The following is a 27,630-nucleotide window of genomic DNA, read 5'->3' as shown; positions in this document are numbered from 1 at the left end:
TTCATACATATTTGTATGTCTAAAAAGGTGAATTAAAGGATAAACCAAAAAACAGTGAAAATAGTTATCTGTGGTGTGTTGTGGAGGGCAGTAAGTATGATAGAGGCAACAGGGATGAAAGCAGGATCACCTGTCCAAATATGTTGCTTGTTTTATAGTTTCAACTTTGGAACCACACCGATATTTCATGTAATTATAGAACAAAATTAAATCAAAATTGAATACAGCAAATCCTAAAATTCAAAAGAAAATTAAATCATGAATTTAACTATGTGTCAAGCTGATGGCTTATTTTAAGTGACTTTATAGTAATATAATTATACATCTCTAGGGGCATATATTTTAAGAGCAGAACAATTGAAGGAAACATATTTGATAATCAAGTATTATTAATAGGATATTTAGTAATATATTTTTATTTTGAAACCATAAAATTTTATGATAAAGCAAATACTCATTAAAATCTCTAGTAACCAAAATTTGTAGCATAAGAGCAAAGACGGGCAAATGTATCAAAGATATATTTAATTTGTATATATTTTAAATTCAATCAAAAAATTAGTATGAATTTGTGATATATGTTTTTATCCTTAAAACATATTTGTATTTTCTAGCTTTGTTCAATGAAAAGACCTAGAAATAAATAGCACTCTAGCAGGAAGCTTCGTTGAGTCTTAGTTGTAATCTTTGAATACCATTTTCCACTAAGAAGAGCCAGGGCTTTTTTGAAGAAATGTCTGATTCCAGATCTTGTGTAAGAAATATGACATAAGCCTGAAACATCTTGTTATAACAGAAAGTAGTAGAGTTAAGAAAGATAGTCAGGTCATGTCATAGGAACCAGTTTGAAGAGACTACCATTGGCCAACAATGGGACTATTTTAGCAAGAAAAAAAGACTGCCAGGATTGAAAAACATCAAATATGTTCAAAAGCTAAGAATCATAAAGATAGAAACAAAACGAAAATCCACATTGATCACCTCTGGAGGGTACTGGGGGATAAAGTCATTTTCGGTACTTTAACATAAAGGAATCATGTACTTATCCTATTCTTCCCATAAGAACTTTATTTGAAAGTAACGAAATAATGAATGAGATTAATTTATTCTTTATGGAAGGATTTTTACTAATAAATGAAGAAAGAATAATAGAATTAGATTATCGCAAGTTTACCACCTTTATTTATTAAAGTAATATCTGTAGGCAGTTATCATACTAATATCCTCAGGTGAAACATGGATAGGGAGCAGGATACTATTAACAGATACACTCAGCTGACAACATATGACCCCACTTGGTCAAACTTAACATTGCAGAGGGACAGCCAGTTGTTATATGTCAACTGATGATGGCACAATAGAAAGTACACAACTTTTTAAAAAATTGAACTCATTCAAGCCTCAGTATGTACCAGTTTATACAGCATACATGAGATAGAGGAACAAATTAAATGACATTTCAGAATGCTGTTAACCAAATCTCGATGCCAGAAATTCTCTAAGATAAATGACCCAGTTTCTTGAATAAGTAATAGGCAGGAAACAAAAAGGATGAGGGAACTGTTGGAAATTAAAAGAAAAAGAAAATATCAACCCAAATGCATTATGTAGATCATGTTTGAATCTTGATTTGAAAAAAAAAGTAATATAATAATTGGACTCAGGGAAATTTTAACAATGACTGAGTTTGAGATGATACTAAGGAATAGTTAATGTTGTATATGTGAAATTATTGTGTTCATGCTAAAAACAATTCTTATCTCTTAGAGATAACAAATGAAAATATTTACCAGTGAAATGATAGAATCTCTGGAATTCCTTTTTTTTTTTTGAGACAGAGTTTCGCTCTTGTTGCCCATGCTGGAGTCCAATGGCGTGATCTTGGCTCACTACAACTTCTGCCTCCTGAGTTCAAGCAATTCTCCTGCTTCACCCTCCCAAGTAGCTGGGATTGCAGGCTTGTGCCACCATGCCTGGCTAATTTTGTATTTTTAGTAGAAATGCGCTTTCATCATGTTGGCCAGGCTGCTCTTGAACTCCTGGCCTCAGGTGATCCAGCTGCCTCTGCCTCCCAAAGTGGATTCCAGGCATGAGCCACCGCGCCCAGCCTTCTAGAATTACTTTTAAATGATCTTGTGAAGGGGATAAATGGAAAAGATCATTTATCTTGGATGACAAGTACATAGGGTTATTACAGTATTTTTTACACATTTGAGTGTTTGAAATTTTATGTTATGAATTGTTTCTAATTTTAAAAACTAATTCAGCTTTAATTTTTTAAATTAAAATGGAATCGAACTTTCATAAATTACCAAAATAAGAACTTTCCCTTTTTCTTTGGAGATGGAGTCTTGCTCTGTCACCCAGGCTGCAATGCAGTGGTGTAATCTTGGCTCATTGCAACATCTGCTTCCCGGGTTCAAGCAATTCTCCTGCCTCAGCCCCCCCAGTAACTGGGATTACAGGCACATGCTGCCACGCCCTGGTAATTTTTGGTGTTTTAATAGAGATGGGATTCCTCCGAGTTACCCAGGCTGGTCTCAAACTCCTGAGCTCAGGCATTCTGCCTGCCTTGGCCTCTCAGAGTGCTAGGATTATAGCATTACAGACATGAGCCACCATGCCTGGCCAACACTGCTAGAGGTCACCCATAATTTTAAACCTGAACAGTTGAAGTGTGTCTGTCTATACATTTATACCTGCAGAAATATTACAGAATTTATTCAGCACAAATGTTGTACTTGCTCTGGAACCAACACATGCTTATCTTGAAACTATAGAATGAAGCTAAGTTTTTCTTATAAGTCATTCTCACATTTATCAATAACACCAGAGAAACCTTTGAGGTAGATCTAATGCTCTGTATTCTTCCTATCATACCTCCCTCTCACCAAGGCCCTAATACTTATTTTTCAGGTACAGCAGGTACAGACTGTGCAGCAGGTACAACATGTCTATCCAGCTCAGGTGCAGTATGTGGAAGGAAGCGATACTGTCTATACCAATGGAGCAATGTAAGTTTGTATGTGGAAGTCTTTTTAATTCCTCCACTCAGAAAAATAATGTACTTTTGAACCCCTCCCACTATTCCCAAGTTGTTTCCTTGTTTTCAAAGTAATTTTCGACTAGAACAGTTAGTGAAATTAAGCTGATTTTAAAGCTTTTATTTATTAAGAATATGCACTCATTTTCCTTTGACTTAACCCCATAGGTTTTTTAAAGTTATTAAAAGTCTTATGCCCTTTAATAGTTGTTTCTAGGTGGAGAAAAAAATGTATATATCCCTTGTTAGTGATATCTATATTTTAATGATAGCTTCTAAACTCCATGCTATTTGTTTTTATATGCAAGGTGAATTTTTATGTGTATGTATGTGTGAATGAATATAAAACAAGTAAGTTAGGAATCTGGGATATTTTTAACATTTTGAAAATAAGATATTCCACATAAAATTGCCTGATACTCAGTAAATCTTACTTTCCTATCTAAACCTGCCCTCCGCCTGAAATCAGCTTACCTCTTTTGCATCAACAATAGTGTAAATTTGTAAATTTATTTTATTTGGGTTTCTTAGCTACTTTGGAATGAGATGCAGAATGTCATTATAAAAGGAACTGAGAATTATTGTAAGTCACTAGAATTGTTTCCAAGTTGGATTTGCAACCTGTTGACATCCTTGGTAAACCTAAAATGAATTCAGGTTCTCTCACTGACTCTTCTGCCCACCTCCCACCAATGTTGACATATCCCAGGATGATAAACTCTACTGTCTTTATTCTTATGACATCTACTCTCTACTTGGGTGATTTCATCTATTTCCATGATGTCAACCTGTAAGTTCCATGAAAGAAGGACTTCTTTTGTTTTTTTAATCACTGTAATAACGCTTAACACCAGAAGCATGGAGGACATATGAGTTCAATTGTTGTTATCTGTTGTTATTATAACTAAAACCAGAATTCTAGTTAGCCTTGTATTCATTTTCATAATTGTGACCAACGTACTTAAATAATCTGAGCTTTTCGTTATTGTTTCTGTGGAAGTGGGAGAAGAATAATCACACTCTTATTGAGTTTTTGTGAAGATACAAGGAAATATATTTAAAGTACCTAACACAGAGCCTGGTACATAATACATGATGCAAAACTGAAAGCTTTTCATTGACTCAGACTTCTCTCTTTTCTTACTATATTTGGTCACCGAATCCACCCACATCACTAATGTCTTTAACACTACCTCCATTACCTATAAAATAAAATCTAGCATTCCACATTGGCATTCTCCCCATCCCTACCTCCCTAGCCTTATTTTCTACCTTCTAGGCATAATCCACTTTGTGCATTTTTCCCCAAATATTCTCCTTTCATACTGCTGTTTTTGGTCATGTCGTTTTCTCTCTGCTGAAGTAGCATTCTCTGTCTTCTCTCCTTTCCTCGCAGTCTCCCCAAACCCAGTCTAATGTGATCTTTATAGACAGACATGTCACCCCTTTTTTGTAACATAGACTCTTACTGTCCTCCTCTGCAGTTAGCTTATCCTTCCCTTATGAAGGGCAACGTTGTACACTGACTTTTACTTTCAGCATTGTACTATTAATGAATGCTTGTTTATGTTTCCTATAGTAGGAAGAACTCTCCCTCAATGGGAACTTGGCATTTTGTTTTATTTACATTTACTTAGGTGGCTGGCACATAATAAAGTCAATAAATTTCTGTTACCCTATTAAATCTGTAGCTCTTTACATATTTTAGACATACTGGGAATGTTTTTCACTCTACCTGTTTGTTTTATATGTCCAGGGCCCCCTGGAGCCTGATTTTAGAATCTTCACCGTAAACTTAAACTACTGTTGGCATTTATACCAAATGAAAAAGACGCCTGCCACTTCGACCTTTATGCTGTCAGGGAAAATAAATGTCTTTCTAGACACTGCTAGAGGTCACCCAGTTGTCAGTTGCCGTTTCATCTTTGTCTGTGACAAGTAGTAATGGTCACCTGCAGGGGAATCAGAGAATGGGAGTTTGTAGCGTTCATGTCTGTTGTGGTAGAATCTGACAAGGGAAAAGGGCAGTTGGAATGGGTGTTGAGAGAGTTAACTGTATAGTACGTATCACATCTATTTCTCATTTTGTACTGGTCCAAGCTAAGGTGGAGAGATTAGTCTGTTATGTATGAAATGGAGTACCAGTTGAGCCGAAAATCCGAAATCCAAAATACTCCCAAATCTGAAACTTTTTGACCACCAACATAATGCTCAAGGGAAATGCTCATTATGCATTTCAGATTTTAGATTTTCAGCTCAACTGGTAAGTATAATGCAAATATTTCAATATGTGAAAAAATAAAAAATTCGAAACACTGCTTTTTCCAAGCATTTTGGGTAAAGGCTACTCAACCTGTAACCTCAGTTTATCAAAGTGCTTCATGAACCATCTAAAGAATAATAAGCACTCAACAAACACTAGTTATTGCTGTAAAATTATACACTTTTGTTATTTGTTTACAACTTTTCTTCCCTATTACAATTCTAAATTCCGCATATTGTCTTGTGCAGTTTTAAACTGCTTTACCGCTTATCTTAGGGTCCTTCACATAATAAGTAAAACATGAGTTGAATGAATTTACTCATTCATAAAACCTTAGAAAAATAGCATTCGTAAGGTGGTTCTTTAAACCTTTAGGGCCCATTTAAGTGCAGAAATGATACAAAGCAAAATATCTAGTGGTAACATGTATTTTCTATGGCCAACTAGCTCAGTTGGTTAGATCATGACTAATGAGGTCTAGGTCATGAGGTCATTTGCCACAAAGTCCAATTAGCTTTGATCTGGTCTGTGTGGACTCAGATTGTATCCTCAACTCTAGCCAGTAACGTCACAAATGTGCACTTTTGGTCAAGAGAGAGAAGTTGCATCTTTAAAAACCTTTCATTACTATCAAGGATAATTTTTGACTAAAGGTTCTGTAGCATCATTTTTATACTTAATAAGGAAAAATCATTGTGTTGCCATGAATTATACTCAAAATTTAGCAAGTAGGGACTATGAATATTTTTTCTCAAATATGACTAGAAAATTGTTTTCAGCATAAGCTAATTCAGTCTCTGTAATTTTGTGGTGCTGACATTTGACTATTAAAATTTTTGTCTCTAATGTTCATTTTAGGGTCTTTCAATGGCTTCTTTTTATTTGGTACACTTCCATGTGTGTTAGGAAAGAATATTCCATATTCTTCTATCCTACCACACTGAATTAATAGCAAGTTAATGTTTGATCCCTGACTTGGATCACAGTCAGAGTCCCACTTCTGTGTGATAATAAATGCTTTTTGCAAATGATAATTTCAGAAGATAGGGACTCTGATGTTCATCATGAACTTTTGAGCACTCAGTACATGGCCCTATAACCTGTGCATGCTTAGTAAGTTCAATAATGCTCTTGTCACCAGCATCCCCATGTCATGTAGCCATAATGCATGGGGTCTCACTCAGGAGGTGATGACAGCCCTCACAGATATGTATCGTCACTTATGAAAACTTGTAATCATTCTAATTTGATGATACTAAAGTGTTTACCAGGTTCTCCCTGTGAATATGGACAATTACTGCCAGCATAACAGGCTTAACAGTGTGGGTTAGTGAGTGAGTATACATTTCAATTAAACAACTGAGACTGCTTTACAGTGCTGGATGTTGGAATAGAGTAGTTTCTTGCTTAAGGGAGAAAAAAGTAGTTTTTGCAAAAACACTTTTGCCCCTGTTTATTTTATTCTTGCTTCTGTAGGAACTGATGCTACATCATTGTGTATTTCCTTGCAGTAGTTTTTCCAAAATTTTCCCAAAGCCTTGATCATTATCTTTATTTCTATAAATTCTTACTATTTATGATATTTAATCATTTAGAATACTATGATTAAAGCTTCTGGGAAACATTGCATACCATGTAGAGAGGGAGTTCATTTCAATGGAAATTTCTTGGTGTAGCTAAGAAATAACTTTTTAAAAATAAAATGATTTTTTTCTTCCCCCACTCTTTTTTGACTCATACTTCCCCCACTTGCTCCTACATTATGCTAGTCAAAATGGAAATAAAGACATCATGCTGTATTATGGTCACATTAAGAAATCTTATTTTAAAGGATTTTCTTATATAAACCACTCTTTGAAGCTTGCCCACTGTTTACAATCAGTGTTTTAAAATGCAGAACTATTCATAATATGGATATCTGTTCTAGTAGTCTTCCTGTTTAGATTATAGGTTTCTCAACTCCAATACATAAATTCTCATACCATGATCCATTATGCGTTAGTCCCATGAGAGTTCTGTGGTTACATGAGCAGGGAAACGCTGTGTGATTCCCTTTCTCTTGAGAACCCTCAATTCCTGTTACCCTTTTAAAAGCTCTGAAAAGTCCTATAGCAATGCATAGAACCACAGAACACTTATCTGAATAATATCTAATAAAATCACATGGTATGCTTTGGGAAATGATACACTAATATATATTGACATTAATTAAAAATGCATTTTAAAAATATATACCTGTAGTCATCTCTTGAAAATCATATATTAATGCATTTTTGAAGTCATTTAATTATTTTTCCATAAGGTTTAAATGATTAATAAGGAACCTTAAAAGGGATAGTCTTCGATCCCTTTTCTTCCTCTGTAAGTAAAATATTAAATTTCAGTCTTTGCAGGTGAGATTATGCTTTCTTCTTCTTATTCAAATGCTCTCTCCTTAAAAAAAATGGGTATATGAAATTCTGTAATTGAGATGGAGGGGCACTTTCTTCATTTATGCTTCTGCTGATGTATGACACATTCTGACTGGTACAGGAGTTAGTTTGTGAATCTACTTGCTACTTAGATTTCTCTTGAAGAGAGGACTGCCCTTATGTGGAAAAGACTATCGAAGGGCACCTTATTCTCTCTCTAATTCCTAGAACAATGGCCACTGATAGGTGCTCAGTCTATATTTGTTGAATGAATTAAAGAAGGTTAACATTTAATGGTAGGTGAGACAGGAGCTGACTATTTGGTGTCTTTAAGTACCAAGGAAAAATGAATGAAACTGAATTGAGATGCTGCTGATGTGCCATTCACACAGCTTTATTTGTTTTGTTGGTTTTTTTCCTCTGGTGAAAAACTTTTGAGACTTATGACATGTATATGGTTACTCACTTTTTCTTGTTTATAAATTTTTATCAGTGACTTCAAATCAAATCTTTTATAATGCCATTTCTGCTAAAATGAATTTAGGTCCATATTCATTTCCCTGACTTATTTTGTCGGGGCAGGTAACTCATATATTTACTATGTATTTCTTTTCAGTATGCTTCAAAAACCATTATAGCACTGGAACTTTTGGTCATGGTATCATGAGCAAGTGCCAAAGAATATAAAATTCCCTTTTGTAACAGTAAACTTTGTTTTTGTTTTTGTTTTTTTAACTCAAATAGGCTAAAAGAATTTTTAAAAGGCTTTTTCCTTTCATTCCTGTAAAAATCAGGTTTCATAATTGTAGTATCCTCTAGTGCAATAGTTCTCAAAGCATATTCCCCAGACCAGCAGCATTCACATCACCTGACAACTTGTTAGAAATGCCAGTTTTTGGTGCCCAGGCCAGTTCTACAGAATGAGGAACTTTGCGGGTGGGACAAAGGTCTCTGTGATGCAACAGGCACTCCAGGTGATTCTGATGCACACTTAGGTGTGAGAACCATACAGAAATAAAGAATTTAAATGCTAAGTAAAGATGTGCAGATTCTTACAAAATAATCATAGAATGGTATAAAATTATGATTCCAATACTCTACATTATCAACATATATAGTAATGAAAATACTACACATGAAGGAGAAAACTCAGTGAGTTATTACAAGAAGTATTACTGACTTTTAACATTTATTCTTGCATTTCTTCCCCAGTAGGTATAGCAACAGCTCAATGAAGGCTTTTTATTTTTTACTTTTTTTTTTTATAGCAATTGAAGTTAGAAGAAACAAGTATGTCTTTTGAATATAAGTGAAAGCAAATGTTTTATTCGGGATAGTAGTGTTTATTGCTTTATATTTAATCTACTGTCTTTTAATTCTTATGTAAGAAGGAGAGGTTAAATATCAGGTCACTTAAATTCCTTTCCGAAGTGCTGTTTTCCTTTTGGTGTCTTCCAGAAAATAGACATGTGATCTTTCTGGTGTATCCTTTGCCTTCAGTCTAATGTGGAGCACTCGAGAATATTGTTTTGAAACTCAAAAAAAGTAGTGCATCCTGGTCAGCCAGATATTTTATTTGTTGAAGGTTCCAAATAATGTAGCAACTTCTTTTCAGGGCTTTGGTGGCCCATGTAAAAACATAATTTGAAACTGTTTAAGGCAGAGGTTCTTGGTTTCAAGCAACAGAAACAAACTCTGGCCTATTTAAGACAAGGAATTTATTGAAAGATATTTGTGACTCACAGAATTTCCAGGAAGTCTGGAGAATCAAGCTGGAAAAAGGCAGGCACAAATGATGTCAGGCAGCAGTCAGACCATGCACAAAACCATAGCGCAGAGACAGTGCGGTACAGACACCACACTTCCACAGCCATCTCACACCCTGTTTGCCAGTGCTACCCCTGGATACTGATCTTGGATCCTGGCCCCACTGCCACTGTGAACTGACAGTTAATAAGTCAATTAATCATGAGTTGTCTGTGTTCTGTGGAGCCCTGGAGTTGTAGGGTGGAGGAGAGGCTCAGAGGTGGTTGTACTGGGAGGGAAGGACAGAAACCGACCCTGCTCCATTATCTGTGTTCCCCTTCAACTGGGGCATGTTCCACTTTTATCCATTTGACACTTTAAGGTTAATATACAAATTTAATTGGAAAAGAGTCTATGGACCACTGGACTTGAAAATAATTCAAAAAGTCATTAAATAATGAGAAGAAAAGAGTGTTCACCCTTTCTTTATTGTTTGAATATTGACTGAAATAATTTTTCTGGCCAATTCTTTTTGGTAAGGAATGTGTGAGTTCATGGGAAATTTTCTGGGAAAAAAATAAAAATAAAAGTAAAATTCTACAGCGAGAAATAAAATCTTTACTGGATTTCTCCAAAAACTGAAAATTACTTTCGCCTCCAAGTTTTTAGAAATAAAAACAAAAACAAAAAAGTGTAGGGCCAGTTTTTACCCTGCTCCAAAACATATGCCTACTTTCCTCAATCATATAGCAAGTTTTCTAAGAAAATTTTAATTTGTCATTCCTCTTTAAATCCAATGTGTTTGGTAGTGTGCACACATTTGAAACAGAGGCAGCATAACAGAAAGAGCACTGCACTGGGAGATATCCAGACCAGAGTTCTAGTCTTCCTTCATCATTTCACTATCAGTGTCATACTCAGAGCAAGTGCTCTTGCCTCCTCACATTTTACTTTCTCCATCTATAAAAGTGGGGCAACAACTTCTAACCTCTATGATTAACTTCATGTAGATTAAGGAAGATAATTTATCCCTTGACTCTTAAAAACATTCATCCCTGGTTTCCAAATGCACTTCTTGTGCTCTCAGACTTTTCTAAGATACTAAAAAGTTGCTCATTCTGGCTGCCTTTAGTTATTTCCTCAGTCTAGTTCCATCAGACATATAATGCTCTCACTACACTGAGCAAGCTTCCAATAAGATCACCTCCTACTGTTGTATCTAATTTGCAGGTTCTGTGGCCCATCACAGCCATGGGCCCTGATTACCACTCCATTTTCTCATGGTGTACCTTTACCTCTCTGGCCTCAGGCCTTTGTTCAGGTTGTCGCTCTGGCTAGAACGTTGCCCTACCTTCCCCTACCCGTAAGGCCTTTACTCTTATCCCAGCCCAAATCAAAATCCGACTTCTTACAATAGTCTGTAACAGTGGCTTTTAAGCTTTTAAAACTATCATCTACTATGCGAAAGGCATGTATTTCCTACTCTGGTAAGTACACACATACACACCCAGACATTCACACATACGTCATTTATGTATATATTCTCTATATGATAGAACAAAATATCTAAAAATAATTCTTATTCTCATTAAGTGTAATAAGCACTGATGTTTTCTAGTCTAGTCCAGTCCCTTTTTTTAATGCTGTTGTGACCTATTAAAATTAATTTTATGACCCACTAGTGGATCATGGCCTGCAGTGAAGAAAATTGTTTACATTACATGCATGTTTAGTTTTTACCTACTTTAACCTTATTTCTTTCTGACAGCTTTCTCATTTGTTATATCTAAAATATTCCAGACTTTTAATTTCTTTCTAAATATCAGGATCTTTCCTATGTTTTGTGCTATGTTGTGAGTTTTTGTACTCTCTTCCTAATATATTATTATTCCTATTTTCCATAGGGCTAACTACTTTTCATCGTTTAGTTTCAATCTAAAAAAACTCTGGCTTTCAGGGATAACATTTCTTGACTGTCCTATCTAATATGCTCTCTCTCATTTATTCTGCTTTTTTACTGTATGTTTTTGCTTTCATAGGAATGAGGAAAACTTGTAACTGTCCTCTTTCGTTTCTTATTTTTGCCCACTTATTCCTTGTGTTATGCAGGCCTGATAATAGTAGAGATCAGGTCTGCATTGTTGCTTTTATTCTATGTACCAGAATAGATGCTTATTAAATATTTGTTAAAAGAATGTACGCAGAGTAGCCTAAAAGCAATAAAATGTACCCATGCAAGGTAATGGTCACCATATCTATATTCTATCTTTATAATACAATTTATGGTATGAGATTTACAAGCTATTTTATTTCCTTAATTTATCACTTCCATGCCAATGCTTGATTTTATAGTGACAAGCTTATTGGTTGGAGGATATTCAAAATCTTGGTAAGATATGAAAGCACATAATTTAGAGATACTGATTATCTGAAATTATAGATAAGACACCTGAAGATAAAGAAAACAGAAAAATTGGTTATAGCTAACATAAATTGTCATGATCATCCAAGTGAATATGTAAGGGAATATTCAGGGTCAACCTTAGCCGAGGTATATGCTAAGGCATGATGGGAAACAAACAGCACTAAATTACTGAATTCAGTGAATCAGAGTCCTGACATTTACATAGAACCCTATAATAGAGTCAGCTATGAAGAAGCTTCTGTTGGCAAGTATAGACATATCGATGTGTTCACATTCATTACTGGATACATATGCAGAACAATGGAAAGATTTCTCCTCTGCTATAGAAATAATATGACATTATTTTCATGACTTAGTCTATGGTAATCAATACAGAACAAACAAAATGAACACAGCAATATCTTTTAAATGGGCACAGAATTGCTTGGGGATTTATCTATTTCCGGAATGTACAGTCCAGAAATAGTTAGCTGCTTTCAATCTGATATGCCAAAAATTGAGTCGTTTTCTTGAACATATGTTTAGGAAATTTCTAGAGAAAATAGTGTGCAAGCAGTAACTCATCTGAAGAATATATTCAGTATAAAATATGAAAGATGAGCTGATCTGAAATATCAGAATTAGAGAGTCTATTTCTAGTACCTAAAAAAGAATTGTTTATTTTTGCTGTTGGTGCTTCTTTTTTAAAATAAATTCTTAAGTATTTATTCAGGAGCTTAAAGTATTTAGACATGGAAAAAACCTTTACGAGTTACTGGTTACTTGCGCATGACTCTGGCTGTGGCTCCAGGGAATCCAACAAGGGGGTTCATGCTTGCCTTCTTACCTTTAAGGGACAATGGCTAAATATATTATTATTTTATTATTATTTTTTTGAGATACAGTCACAGTCTGTCACCTAGGCTGGAGTACAGTGGCATGATCTTGGCTCACTGTAACCTCTGCCTCCTGGGTTCAAGTGATTCTCCTGCCTCAGCTTCCCAAGTAGCTGGGATTACAGGTGTGTGCCACCACGCCTGGCTGATTTTTTGTACTTTTTTAGTAGAGACGGGGTTTCACTATGTTGTCTAGGCGAATATTGAACTTCTGACCTCAGGTGATCCGCCCACCTCAGGCTCCCAAAGTGCTGGGATTACAGGCGTGAGCTACTATACCTGGCCCAGCTAAAGATAATCTACTTCTGTTACTCAATCCGGTGTTTGAAAGTCTCCTTTGTTTCCAACTGCAAGTATATTTTTGTCAAAGCCAAATTCAGAGAATTTATCACACTTTATTCCTTAATATAATTGTATAGTTTTTTTTCCTTAAAAATCACCACTCTTTACCCCAATGTGTATTTATATAGTAGACAAGCCTTCACAGTTCCATGATGGAGTAATGGGGATAGTTTATGGATTAGGTATACTGTTTAGTGACTTTCTCCCTTCTTCTGTTCTTTGGCCATTTTCTAGTTTATGAACTGACATTGAGGGCTGTATAGAGATTGTATATATCTGTGATGCATTTATTTGCATTATTGTTCTTTACTGACTATAATGATAAAAGAGGGCAGGCCCAAAAGCTGCAGTGGTTAAGTATCTTCAGAAATGGCCCCGCTTTTTCCATGGCCTCCTCTTTACAATTGCAAGTACATAGTCAACAGGCCTCGTTCTTGGTAATAATGGATAATAGTGTACTCCTAGAAGATAGTAAGGTAAGCTGTAAGGAAATCTCACATAGCAACAGGAAGGTCATATAGTCCCTATTCCACTTGTTAGGCTATTTCTTAGTAGTTGTTGACATGTATCGTTGACAGATATAAAAAGTTATGTTCTTTTTTGTGACGTAATAGTTGAGAATATAGATTGAGTTTAGATTCCAAATCCATGATGTATCAGCTCTGTGCTTTGGACTAAGTTATTTAATCAATCCAAACTTAAGTTATTCACCTTATATGTAAAATAGGAATTATTAATATAACAACACCTACCTATTAGAGTTATAATGAAAGTTTAATGAGTTAATGCCTAAAAAGCACATAGAATAGTGCCTGCTGCATAGTCAATGGACAGTAAATATTAGCTATATTTTGCTATTGTTATGTTTTATTTGAGAAATCTACTTTCTAGTAGGAGGCTTCCTGAATCATCCTGCTTGGGTGATGAAAAGGAAAGGGGCACCATGTCCGGCATCTGTCAAAGTATTTATTGTCCTATATCTATTTCTACAACTTACTTGACTATACTTAAATGCCAACATCAGATTGTGTTATTTTAAGCACAGTTAAGTGGGGCCACTGTCATATTCAGTAGACAGAAATTAAAATGACTTCATTTCTCTTTTTATCCAAATTTGAAATCAAAATGGCTATTTTATTTCATTAAATAAATATGTAAATAGAGAAATAAATGAGATTTCCAGTTGGGAAATACAACAATGATGAGAAGAATAGTATGTGTATTTTAAATGATATTTTCCTATGTGTAAAAAAGAAAATTTCTACGAAGTTGTTTCTATCATCACCCCAAACTAATATTTTTACCTGGATTTGCTATAGCTCTTTCTGGAAAGGGCCCTTTACCCAGTCTGAAATGCTTTCAGAATACTATAATTTTTTTACTAATATATATTATAAATTATAAGCATAATTTATAATGGGTTAATAGTACTTGTTTTAAATTAAACAAATCTTGGAGTAGTTTAGCATAATTTCTCATGTTTTAAGAAAATAAAAGATTTATGATACAGAAATTTATGAAACTGGCTATTATGTCTAATGTACTTGTAAATATCTTTATTTGCTGACTACTTAGTGTGCCTGCTATGTACCAGCAACTGTGTTAAGTGTCGAGATTACTGATGGGAGTACAAAGACATGGAGAAATTAGCAACACATCGAGAGCTATGTTTCAGTAATTCAAAGGATTGGAAAAGTACAGAGCTTAAAACATAACAGCACTGTGAGGAGTGGCCATAGAGGGCAAAGGATGCAGGAAGTAATTTTGAAATAAGGAGCTTCTGCTGAGAGTTTAAGGATGATTAGGACAAAGGAAGGGAGGTGGAAAAAAATGAAAAGGACTTTCAGGCAGAGGAATACTTGTAGTGAAGCAGAGAGGCAAGAGAAAACGGCACTTTAGCGGGACCAGCAAAATGGTTGATATGATGTGAGTGGAGAGAGCATTTGATAACATGGCTAACAAGTCTGGACATTATGTAGGCATGAGCCTCTGATGATTTTTGTCAGGTGGACAAAAGTTTTGAACTTTTTCTGAGGGCAAGAGAGAATCATGGAAAGGTTTTTAAGCGAAGTTTTATTTTTATATTTGCATTATAGAAAATTCTCCTGGCAGCAGAGTTGGAGATAGATCGCCAAGAGCACCTGATTAGAGAAGGGAAAATCAATTCGAAGGCAGTTACAGGTTGAACATCCCTGATGCAAAATCTGAAATCTGAAATGCTCCAAAATTTGAAACTTTGAGCACTAACATGCGATAGTGACATCTTTGCTTTCTGATGGTTTAACACAGGCGTCCCCAAACTTTTTACACAGGGGGCCAGTTTACTGTCCCTCAGACCGTTGGAGGGCCGCCACATACTGTGCTCCTCTCACTGACCACCAATGAAAGAGGTGCCCCTTCCTGAAGTGCGCTGGGGGGCCGGATAAATGGCCTCGGGGGCCACATGTGGCCTGCGGGCCGTAGTTTGGGGATGCCTGGTTTAGCATATAGAAACTGTGTCATGCACAAAAGTACTTAAAATATTTTATAAAATTACCTTCAGGCTATGCGTATAAGGTGTTTACGAAACATAAGTGAATTTCATGTTTAGATATGGATCCTAACCCCAAGATCTCTCATTTTATATATGAAAATATTTCCAAAATCTGAAAATATCCAAAATCCTAAACACTTGTGGCCCCAAGCATTGTTGATAAGGTATTCTCAGCCTGTATAATAGAAAACATTTGAATTAAGGTAGTGTGCATGATAAAGGAAAGGAGAATTGGAAAATTATTTAGAAGATAAAATTGACAGACTCGGCAACTTCTGTCAGTCAGAGGGAAGAGTAAGCAATAATTTCCAAAGTTGAAGATAGTGATGCTGCCCTCTACTGAGAAGCAGGGGTGTGGAAGAAAGAATAAGACGGGAAGGAATCTCATCATACGTTAAATTTTACACAGGCTCCCATATTTCAAAGGAGTTCTGAGTAGTGATGACCAGTTGGCTGTTAGAAACCCAGATTTGATATTCTTAAAGTATAACTAGGAAGTAAAGAAAGCAGTGATGCCAACTTATGTAAGATTGTTTACTAAAAGCATGTATATGGTTATACAAATACTGTATGTGGTAAAGGTCTTTGATCTAAATAAAAATAAGAGCTCAAAATGGAAACCTCAGAAAATACTAATATTTGATGTGCTAGAAAAATTGGAGACTCCAAAAGTCTCTTGAGAGGTTATGGTAAAAAAGCAAACAGTGGAAAAGAAGGGTCATACACACTAAGGGACAAAAGAGGTTAAGGTATCTAGGCCTTAAGATACATATAGGATATGTCTGAAAACACCAAACTCTCAGGAATAGCTGGTTCTGCGAGGTGGCATTGAAGATAATTGTAAAAGAACTGGGAATTTCAATTTCGTATTTGAATGTTTAAAATAAAATATGTTCTATATATATTTTTATAACTTCTTGAGAACTTAGTGTTTCAAAATAAAATGTTTAAAGAAATCCTCTCAAAATTTAGATTATAGTCAATTGAAAATGAAAAACAGATCAATCAAATGAGCATAATCAGAAGAGAAAGAGGAGAGAAAGGGCAACATGGAGTGGTCCCCAGTATCATACTGCAGATAGGTCACAAGAGATAAGGACTGGCAGGAGCCTTTAGCTTGGTATTTAGATGTGCTCACAAGTGACCTTATTAAAAGCAGTTCTTATGAAAGGCTAAGGGCAGAAGCTTTACTGTAGTTGTTGGAAAATGGAAAGTGAGGACTTGAGGAGTTAGAATAGTCGTCTTATGAAGGAGGAACTTAAGTGTGAACAGAAAGAGAGATATGAGCAAGGGACTTAGGGTCTAAGGTGGGTGAACTGTTTGCTCAAGATCTTTATGGAGGTAAGAAAGAGATCCGTGCAAGCTACTTTAATCATGGAGGTTTATTGGGAGTCACCCAGGAATGTGAAATAGTCTGAGTATTAGCTAAGTAGGAGCTAAGTCCACTACTCACACTGCTCCTACTTGTTCCAGGTCCCAACTTTCCTAAAACTGGGATTTGTAGTAGATTTTTTAAGCAATTGAAGAAGTTGCTGGGCAAGCTTTCTTGGAGGGAAGAGACCTGAGCTTATTTATTTGCTGGAGGTAGGCACCAGGAGGGGACAAAAGCTCTAAAGTACAGAAACTAGTTGAGGTACTTACTTAAATGATTGGACTCTTAATTTGAAAAGTAATTCCAACTGTTTCTGGGAATGAAGTTTTGTACAAAATGCAAAACTTGCCATGTTCCAAAGGCTAAGCCAACAAATATATTTCAATTACATTCAATATTAGAAAAAAATTTAATAAGGTGACATAAATAAGCTAGTTAAGTTTCTTTTTTTCTTTTTCTTCTTCTTCTAAAGCCGAACAACAACTTATCCTTACACAGAGACGCAGATGTACAGCCAAAACACTGGAGGGAATTACTTTGATACTCAAGGTAGTTCCGCACAGGTGACTACTGTGGTCTCATCCCACAGTATGGTGGGCACTGGTGGGATTCAGATGGGCGTCACAGGAGGACAACTCATCAGCAGCTCTGGAGGAACCTATCTGATCGGCAATTCAATGGAGAATTCTGGTCACTCAGTGACACACACAACTCGGGCCTCCCCAGCGACAGTAAGTATTTGAGTTTTTAGTAGTTTAATTTAGCTTTCTAGTAGTCTCTAATGAACATTTCCTTTTATAGAGGGAAAAGAACAACACAGATGGGACTGGGGCAAGTATGTGTTAGACAGTTTTAGTACTGTGATAGTTTGCAGAATGTAGTATATGTAGTATTATGCAGAATGTTACTGATACGTATGCCCTCTAATAAGGTGAATTAGAGTTTTTAATTTTACTGGCAAGTTAGAGAGGTGATTTTTACTCATTAAACTGCTGGTTTTAATAAGCTGTCTTCTGTCAGTAAAATACCTTAAATTTCTATGGAAAGAACTTACTTTCTTCTTATGCTTACTTTATGAGATCAAAGCTAAGCAGTAATAAAGAGGATAAAATATAATTTAGTTTGGAATTTTCACATCTTTCAACAATAATATTTATGCTAGCTCATTCCAGAGAAGTTACGTTATGTAAGGCAGCATTTCCCAAACCTTAGACATACATGTTTTGCCATATTCTCATGCTACCTGTATTGTTATTTACTTAATGTTTTCTAAGTTGACTCACTTTTAATATAGAAAATCATGTGTAATTTTTCCTAATACATATTGGAGTCAGTATTTAAATAGTAAAATTAAAAATGTTTACCCATGTGCCCTATGTAAATTCATGTTGCATTCCACCAGAGAGATACTTTAAGAAGTATTAATATAGGTTATTTAGATGAAAAATATTTGTGTTGGCTCTGATCATAGATATGAGCAAATAGTATCTTAGGAACATATATATTTAAGTTATATTTAATGGATATATTTATTTTAACACAATGGTAGGGTTTTGTCTGTTTGTTTTTGTTTTTTGAGGCAGAGACTCGCTCTCTTGCCCAGGCTGGAGAACAATAGCACAATCTCACCTCACTGCAGCCTCTACCTTCCGGGTTCAAGTGATTGTCCTGCCTCAGCCTTCCAAGTAGCTGGGACTACAGGCACATGCCACCATGCCCGGCTAATTTTTGTATTTTTTTAGTAGAGATGGAGTTTCACCATGTTGGCCAGGCTGGTATCAAACTCCTGACCTCAGGTGATCCACCTTCCTCGGCCTCCCACAGTGCTGGAATTACAGGTATGTGAGTCACTGTCCAGAACAATGTATTTTAATGTACTGAAATGATGTAATAGTAATAGTCATGGAAAGTTATGCAGAATTTTATAGCATCAAACTCTGTAACCTGAACTTCTGTTTTTCACCTTAACTAAGCATATGAGAGTGGTCCATTTAGAACCACATAACTAAAGCCCCAATGAAATAGATTTTCTAGTTATTACATATAAAAGGGTGCTGGGGATTTGAATTAAGGAGATGTATCCCATTTTATTATCTCATCGTATAGTTTATTCTTGCAATGAAATAGAGATAGAAATAAATTGAGGAGAAAATAGTAATATGAGAAGCTTTATATTTCTCATTTTATGGAGTTTCTCCAGGATACTATATATACTTGGTAAGTACTTTGTATATACTTTGTGTATTTGCAGTAAATTCATGTGTTCATACTTTCATCATTCAGTGCCTTTTCCTTTATTTTTTTACAAACTTTATTTTAATTCACTATTTGTTGCTAGCATCAGAACAGATGACTAGCTGGTCTGAGTGGAGAGTTTCTTTTGATAATGTTTTTTTTGTAATTCTGGAGCATTTTCTATGTGTATTTGTTGTCTCTTGCTTTTAATAATATTAAATACAGTTTTTTAAACCTTTTAGTCACACCAGTACATTTATGTTTGATTAGAAACAAGGGAATTGCTACTAATAAACCATAGCTTCTCTGGATCTTAGTTCCCCTATCACTAAAATAAGGGGTTAGACTAAATGATTTTCTAATTTCCTCCTAGCTTTACAATCATAAGATTTATTTTAAAAATATATAAAATATTCTAGATATAAAAAATAACTATTTTCAACATAAAAAGAAAAGAAGTAGAAAAGGGTGGCAGTAGTATATAGCACTCCTCCTACAGGCCACCTAGAAAATCATTTCCAGTGAAAAGAAAATACTCACCATTTAACAAGGCCTTAGGAAAACTGAAAAACAGTTTCTCACTTTCATTTCATCTACCCGCATTTATCCTAACATACCATCCTTTGAAATCCCATTCATTTCCTACCTCACCTTCTCTAGGCATTCCTACTTGCCTTCACGCTGATTCTGATACCTGTTTAACATCCTCATCAACTGGATGTGGGTATACTAAATTTACTTGCTCTCTCACTAAATAAACCAAATTGTTTATTCCAGCTCGTGTAAATACAGTTGCATTGCTAACTTTTATAGTTTGATTATTCTTCTTCAATTTTTTGGCGGGGGTGGTTAAGGGATACACTTTGGTTTTCTATGTAGGTATGAAAGGTGGCATTACTTCTTAAGTTATCCATTATACAAATTCGATGTGTGATTTTTATTATATTAATTGGTAAATTAGATACATGAAATAACTGAATTATAAAAATTGGGAATAGTTGAAAACTTTTACAAAACACCAATTTGTAATATCAATTATATATATTAATTTTATACTAAAAATAATCATATTTGAGGTTGTTTTGTTAATTTTTGTTAAGGATAAAAATTCTAAGGTGATTTTTTCTTTTTTTTTTTTTTTTGCTTTGCTTTCTTTTTTATAAGAAAATTTTCCTTTTTAACAAAAGGAGTATAAAAGTTAAAAAAAAAACAGGGTAACTTTCGTATGGAAAAAATCACAAGGTGATCTTCCAAATCCCTTATTGATTGATAGTGCAGTACTTGTCTAAATATACTTCTGCTAGTGTTTATTGTATTACCTTGAATTTATTATTGAAAAGTATATTTGATTTAAATGCCTTTCTCAATTGTACTGAAGATCTGCTTGACTCACAATGAGGTTGTGATTCTCAGTTTACAATTTCACATCTGTTACTTTAGTAAAATTAACAAAGTTTAAGTGCCTTGAAACCTATTTAAGATATCATATCATCCACCTCTTGCCAAATGTTAAAAATGCTAACCATAGATTTTTGGTTGTTTTAACTCCTAAAAACCAAGGATTTTTTTTTTTTTTTTTTGAGATGCCATATCATTAGATTGTATATGAGCACAATCTTTTACAGTTTGCTGGTCAGGACTCAAGTCATTTATTTCCAAACATTGAGCCCATCTGTACCATATATGTTCAGTTTTTCTAACTGTTCTTTAGTGTTCAACCTATAACCTATAGAATGACTGATGCAATTTACTGAGCAAGATTAGCCTGAACTGTGGCCAAATTTCGTGACTGAGAAATAGTTGAGTCATTCTTTAAGGCGCTATCAGTAAGTGGAATGCATAGTCAGTTAATTCAGTTGATGTAAAACTAGCTATGTTTGGGTACTTGGGAACAGCACAAACCAAACACTTTGACCCAGTTCCTGTGGCGAAGTTTTCTAGTCCAGTTCTCAGAATAATTGCTTTGACCCTCTCTCTTACATTTACTGTACCTATACAGAAACACTTTTATTTAAAATTGTTAGGAATAATTTCCTATCACAAAAGAAAGTTTATTCTAATGTGCAAGTCAATTTCTTGAGATATGCTAATGAAAAAAGTGAATTGATTTGTTATTGAAGCCACTGCTAAGAAAAATGATTAGCACTCTTCTTACTTAGTCTAATATTCAACATAAAACCTAAAGCCATCTTTCTTATACTAGAAGAATCTCTGAATCATTAATAGAAAAATTTTATTTGAGCATATGAATTATTCTTATAACTTTAAATGAAAAAAATTACATAAAGATGTCTTCATTTTTGGGTTACACGTTATAAATTTTTTCAGTTTTCAAGGTACATAGAAATGTCAGCATTTTTCTGGTGAGGTTGTGGAGAAAACGGACTGCTTATACACTGTTGGTGGTGGTATAAATTACCTCAATCATTGTGGAAGACAGTGTGATGATTCTTCAAAGACCAAAAGTCAGAACTCTCATTCAACCCAGCAGTCCTGTTACTGGGTATACACCCTAAGTGATAAGAGATTGTTCTGTTATAAAGACACATGCGTGCATATGTTCTTTGTAGCACTATTCACAATAGCAAAGATATGAAATCAACGCAAATGCCCATCAGTGATAGACTGGATAAAGAAAATATGTACATATTACACCATGGAATACTATGCAGCCATAACAGAATGAGATCATGTCCTTTGCAGGAACGTGGATGGAGCTGGAGGTCATTATCTTTAGCAAACTAACGTAGGAACAGAAAACCAAATACCGCATGTTCTCACGTATAAGTGGAAGCTAAATGATGAGAACACATGGACACACAGAGGAGAACAACACACACTGGGCCTTAGAGGAGAATAGAGGGTGGGAGGAGGGAGAGGATCAGGAAAAACAACTAATGAATAATAGGCTTAATACCTAGGTGATGAAATAATTGGTACTACAAACCCCCATGACACACGTTTTTCTCTTTAACAACCTGCACATCCTGCACAAGTACTCTGAACTTAAAATAAAAGTGAAAAGGTTAGCATTTGTTAATTTGGTAACAAATTAAATATGAATATGTTATATCAATTACTAATATTCAAATTTAGTCAAAATGTTTCTCTTTTTATTTACTGTGTCCTTTTATATGGTCTGTGTGTTTATAATTATATATATGTATATCGATATATACATATATGGTTTTACTTATATAAATACGTACACATACATTTAAAAGGCATTTCCTGCTGATAATATTAAACAGCAACTTTCAGAAAGATTTTATAACATTTTTATTGAATCATCACTGCATATGGGTTCAGCTAAGTTGTGACCTGAATGTTAGAGATCTATTTATTGTTAATATTTCAGTAGCACATAAACATTTAGGTAGAAGAACTGACCACAGTCATAATTCTGAACTCATTATACATCTGTCTTCTAATTATATCAACATAATATTTCCCTCTGTGTTTTTATTCATTTGAAATTCCAGTGTATTTTTGTGATTATTTTTCTATATAATCATATCATTTATAGATATTTATATCACAGTTCACATTAAACCCTGTTCTAGGTTTCAGATAAAGTCTTTGTATATTAGACTGTTGAAAGTTTAGACAATGAATATTGGCATTAAATTTAGTTGAAAGTTTTAGATCCATTCTTATTATTCAGTATTTTGGAATGAAATTTGATGTTTTGTATTTGTATTTATGTATTGAGAATTTGTTGTTGTTAAGTCACTGACTTTCTCAAACATTTATTGAGGTAGTACTGTTGACCAGGCACTGTGCTTCTGTGAATTTTAGGGTTTACAGTATGGGCTAATGAAGCTAGTTCCTGCACTGAAAAGTACCTAATCCTACAAAGCAAAAATAGAAATTCACAAATAGCAACCAGACTTCTTTTTAGGGTTAGTTTCAACTACTTTCTTGCCACATTATTTTTTAAACCACAAATGTTAATACGTTATCAACTGATTAATTTTAGATTCATCAAAATGGTTCTTAACCTCCTGATAATGTTCCTTATGTAAGTTCAAAATTACCTAAAGATTGTGTAGAATTGGGTAGCAAGAGAGTGAAAGAAAAGCATGAATGCAAACAGTACTTAAGAGTGTAAAATCAGCCTTTAAATAGAGTTAGCTGGCACCATTGTAGGAATGCCCGTTACCTACCTACTTATATTCTCTTAAGTGGTCATTGCAGTCTGATTCTGACAACGGAAAAAAAAAAAAGATCATATTTTAGTGCAGCTGCTTTCAAACTTGAGTGTGCATCCTCTGGAGCATTTATTAAAACACATCACTGAATCTCACCCCAGTGACTTTCGATTCAGTCAGTGTGGGCAGGGGCCCCATAATTTGCATTTCCAACAGGTGCCCAGAGGATATTGAAAATGTAGGTCCAAGACCACACTTTGAGGAAGGCTGTTTTAGTGATTATGTAGAGTAACTACAAAGTGAAAATGTTCTTGGTACTCTGAATAAACTGCAAAAGGGAGGGATCATTTGAAAATGTAAGATAGAGTTTAAATCCTATTGTTTAATTCTAACCCAGCAAATTTCTGAGGGGTAATTCCCAAGTGCTTACCCCAAATTTCTGAGGGGTAAGCTCCCAAGTGCTTTTGTATTTGATGTCTCAGAAACTAGTTTGATCATCACAGACTCATAGGCTTCTAGTGATGATGGAGGAATCTGGGCTCCACGGAATAATCAAAGAAAGACAATCTTGATTTCACCCCAGCATCCCAACGTAAGCCAGATGTTCTCAAAACACATTCAATTTATACAGGTTTCTTATGCAACCCATTTTTTTTTCCCCCGTGAAAATGTTCAGAATAACTTCAGGTTACAACTTTGGTACAAAATTGCCAAAATTTCAGGTTGAAAGCATAATAACAATTTTTTTCTCTAGAGGTCATAAAATTAGCAGTGAATAGAAAGGAAAAGATTTCATGTATTTGAACGTTTATCAAACCTAAAAACAAGATTTTGTCTTTAGCTGCTTTCTGGTTCAAGAGGACATGAAAAGCAAAGCTGGCTAGATTTGCTTTCTGGGCTTTTTAAAAATTGACTATTAAAAGGACAGCTTATCCTGAATCTCTCAGTTAAGCTACTTTTTGACATTGCTGTGGAAGTAATGTATTTACATATTGTTTGAATATGCAACTTAAAGAGCAGTATCATAGCTAGAATCTTAGCTTGATTGGTGATGTTTCTGTATATATCTGCCAGGTCTGCTGAGCTCAAGGAATACCCTGGAGATTCTTAGAAGTAGGTATCCATTGGCTAGATGGGAACTGATACTGTTTTAACTGCTTAATACAGAGTATTTGAAGTTTAAAGCCACAAACTACAATGAGAAATACCTTTACATTGTGGCCCAATACTCATATGTACATAACATATATTCATGAGTGCACATCTATGTACAAACATGACTATGTATATATATGTACATATATACATATGACTGAAACTAAAGTTTCATGAAGCAATACTTATCCGAACTGTGTATAATTAACTCTGATTACTTTCTACTCTATTCAATTAATTTTTAGAAATGCTAGTCAGTACTTACTTTATTGATTTTGTAACCCACTATTTAATTACTCCTTACATTCTGAAAAACACTGCTTTGGGTAAATTAAAGAGGAGGTTAAAGCATTAACAATACATGTATGAAAGACCTGGGGACAGAGTCTCCATTGTAGGGGTTTGTTTTGTTTGGCATTTCTAACAGGTACCCAAATGATTTTGATACTGCTGGTTCAAGACCACATTTGAAGAACCGCAATTTTAGTGATTATAGAGACTAACTGCAAAAGGGAAGTGTTCTTTCGTTGTTCCTGGTTGAATGGCTTCTTATAGGATGTACCCTCCTCTTCACTCACACCAGAAGGCTGTTATTTCATACAGGTGTGAGCAGTGGCTACATGCTGATGCCAGCCATCACAGGTACCTTTTCTAAACATAAGTGTCTAAGTAGAAATGTTTCTGTCTTACCTGATTTCAGATACAAACAAAATTTAAAGTCCTAGAGATCAGAAGAGAAAATACCCAGAAGGAAATGACTGGTTTTAAATGTATCCTCTTCATTAAGTTTCTCTAAATAATTTACTGTTTTCACAGGAAAACAGAAACGCTGTGTCTTTGAGAAAGCACTCACTGAGGAGGTTAACAGAGTAATCTGTGTTAACAGGAAAATGCAATTGTTTTACATTAGGAAACTATTTTTATAATTAAAATTTGTCTAGTTAAAACTTTTTGTTGCCTAGTAACTTCATCATTTTAAAACATTTTTGAGTAATACTTATCAATCATTTTTAAAATTTTCCAATTAGAAAGTAAATCATTTGTTAACAGTAAATCATTCAGCAAATTTTGATTTCATAATCTACTCCTTAAAAGATAGCTTCATGACAACAGAAGATAGCTTTATTACAAATTTGAAATATTTCCACTTTATTTATATTCATGTTATATTTGTATATGATGGCAATGATGTTGAATTTAAGCATGGTAAATCTTGGATTTCATTGTTAATACGCAAGAAAATCTACATATCTCAAGAAAATCCGTCAGTCCCACATAACCTCAGGTTTCTAATCTGTTAAAAAAGAGATATTCCTTACCTTTCCTATTTTACAAAGTTGTTATGAAGATAAAATGAGAATTAATGTAGACTTTGTATTTTATAAAGCATTGTACTGTTCTATTTTCCAATCACTTTAACAGTTCTAGCAAAGAAAGTGTCTACCATGAAACCAGTTTTAATTACGGTGATAGTTGAATATATCAGTCTTGACCTTTAGTCTTTTAACAAAAGATTAAAAAGTCATTTCAGAGTCAAGAAAACATGCCTTGACCTATAAAGGCAATAAATAAGATGATGTAGTTGATCTTTTTTCCTGCCTTATTAGCATGTAATGGAATGACAGGTTAACATTTACATTAAGAAAGAGTTCTAATTGTCCATATATATGATATTCTGTTTGGGACAGTGCATAGATATGTATGTAACCAACATGTCCAGGGAAGCCTCTTTTGGTTCCATGTAAATCATACAGAAGACAACACCTCTTCCCATTTTGCTGCATTTGAAACTGAGGTTTACCTTTTTGGCATTATCAGCTGCCCCTAAATGATCCCTGTGCTCCAGCCAGTCTTGATTACTTGTACTAGAAGCATCTGCAAGTGGCATAGTTTTTACTGAAGATTTTGTAGGGGAAAGCACTGTTTAGCATCATACTCTCTAAAAGACAGTCACACAAAGCCTCTTTGTACCACCTGTTCTCCCCAGTCTGTCCTTTTATTCTGCCAGTGATCCTTCAACTTCATGCTTTCCAGGTCTGGGACCATTCCATCTCCTTTAAATCTCAAAATCTCTCAATGCTTCAGTGAACACTTAAACCTGAGAGCAACTCTGCAAAACAAAGGGCCATCCTGTGAGAAGGACTCTCCTTCTTTAGAAGGCAATGGAGACTTAAAATAGAAAAAATGTGTTCCCTTATAATAGGGAAAATGTAGGGTTTTTTTCCTACTACATTTTTCTTTTTAAAAATATGTATTGCCTTAGAAAAAATAGAATACCGATCCCTTCTTTGAGCATGGGAAAACAGAACACAAGCACAGCATTTACTGGACATCATTTGTCTCTTCTCCCCACCCTCTCTTCCACCTGGCTTAGGTAAGACATTTCTCCAAAATCTCTTTTTTGATGCTGATTTTTGGACAGATATGGCACAAGTCTCAGGGTGGCTCTTGAGTGCTTACAGACTGTCTGCCTGTCCTTCATTCAAGCAAGGCAGCATTAGCATCTTAGTGACTGGGAAAGGTTTTAGCCTGAGTTTTAGGCCACAGATTCATTGCACTATCTCTGTGCACTGTCTCTGTTCCCCAGCAGATAATAGCTGCCTGCACCCTACAGGTCCTCCCTGGAGGGGTTGCTCTATCTTTGTTGGAGCTCCACTAAACTTTGTACTTTTTCTTTCCTGGATGTGAAATATGACATCTCCCTTGCCCTTTCTGAATTCCTAATACTAATTCCTGAGAAATCATGGAAGTTCCCTTTACTGCCGTGGTCTGTCACAAAATACACATAATTGGCATACTCAAAAGAAATTATGTCCTCTGTCTTACAGAATCTATGCTTTTTTTTTTTTTTTCTCCTTGAATCTACCTGACAAGAACAAAGGCCAGCTCATTGCTTGTGTGGTCATATTTTTATCACATTTGTGACCATGCCACTTTGTACACTGGAAGCAAATTTATTGGTATAGTCTGTAGCTCTCCAGGCTTAGCGTGGAGATCATTCTGCCCAAATGAAGGTAACTCCTGGGATTGTGTCTTTCGAGGATTCAAAGTTTGCTTAGGGGAGCTGACTCACATATGT

General features: G+C 34.9%; 1 protein-coding gene across 9 annotated transcripts in view; it reads left to right on the top strand.

Moving 5' to 3' along the window:
• RFX3 (regulatory factor X3) overlaps positions 1-27,630 on the top strand; it is a 294,672-nt gene that overhangs the window by 172,882 nt on the left and 94,160 nt on the right. For all 9 annotated transcript variants that reach the window (XM_074394749.1, XM_074394751.1, XM_074394752.1 and 6 more), the window contains 2 exons: positions 2,917-3,014; positions 17,483-17,741. In XM_074394749.1, coding sequence (XP_074250850.1) covers positions 2,917-3,014; positions 17,483-17,741 — 357 coding nt within the window. The remainder of the gene's footprint in view (positions 1-2,916; positions 3,015-17,482; positions 17,742-27,630) is intronic.

This window comes from Saimiri boliviensis, chromosome 2, assembly GCF_048565385.1.
Source record: "Saimiri boliviensis isolate mSaiBol1 chromosome 2, mSaiBol1.pri, whole genome shotgun sequence".
Taxonomy (NCBI): Eukaryota; Metazoa; Chordata; class Mammalia; order Primates; family Cebidae; genus Saimiri; species Saimiri boliviensis.
Note: the sequence above shows the minus strand (reverse complement) of the source record. Positions and strands in the feature narration are given on the sequence as shown.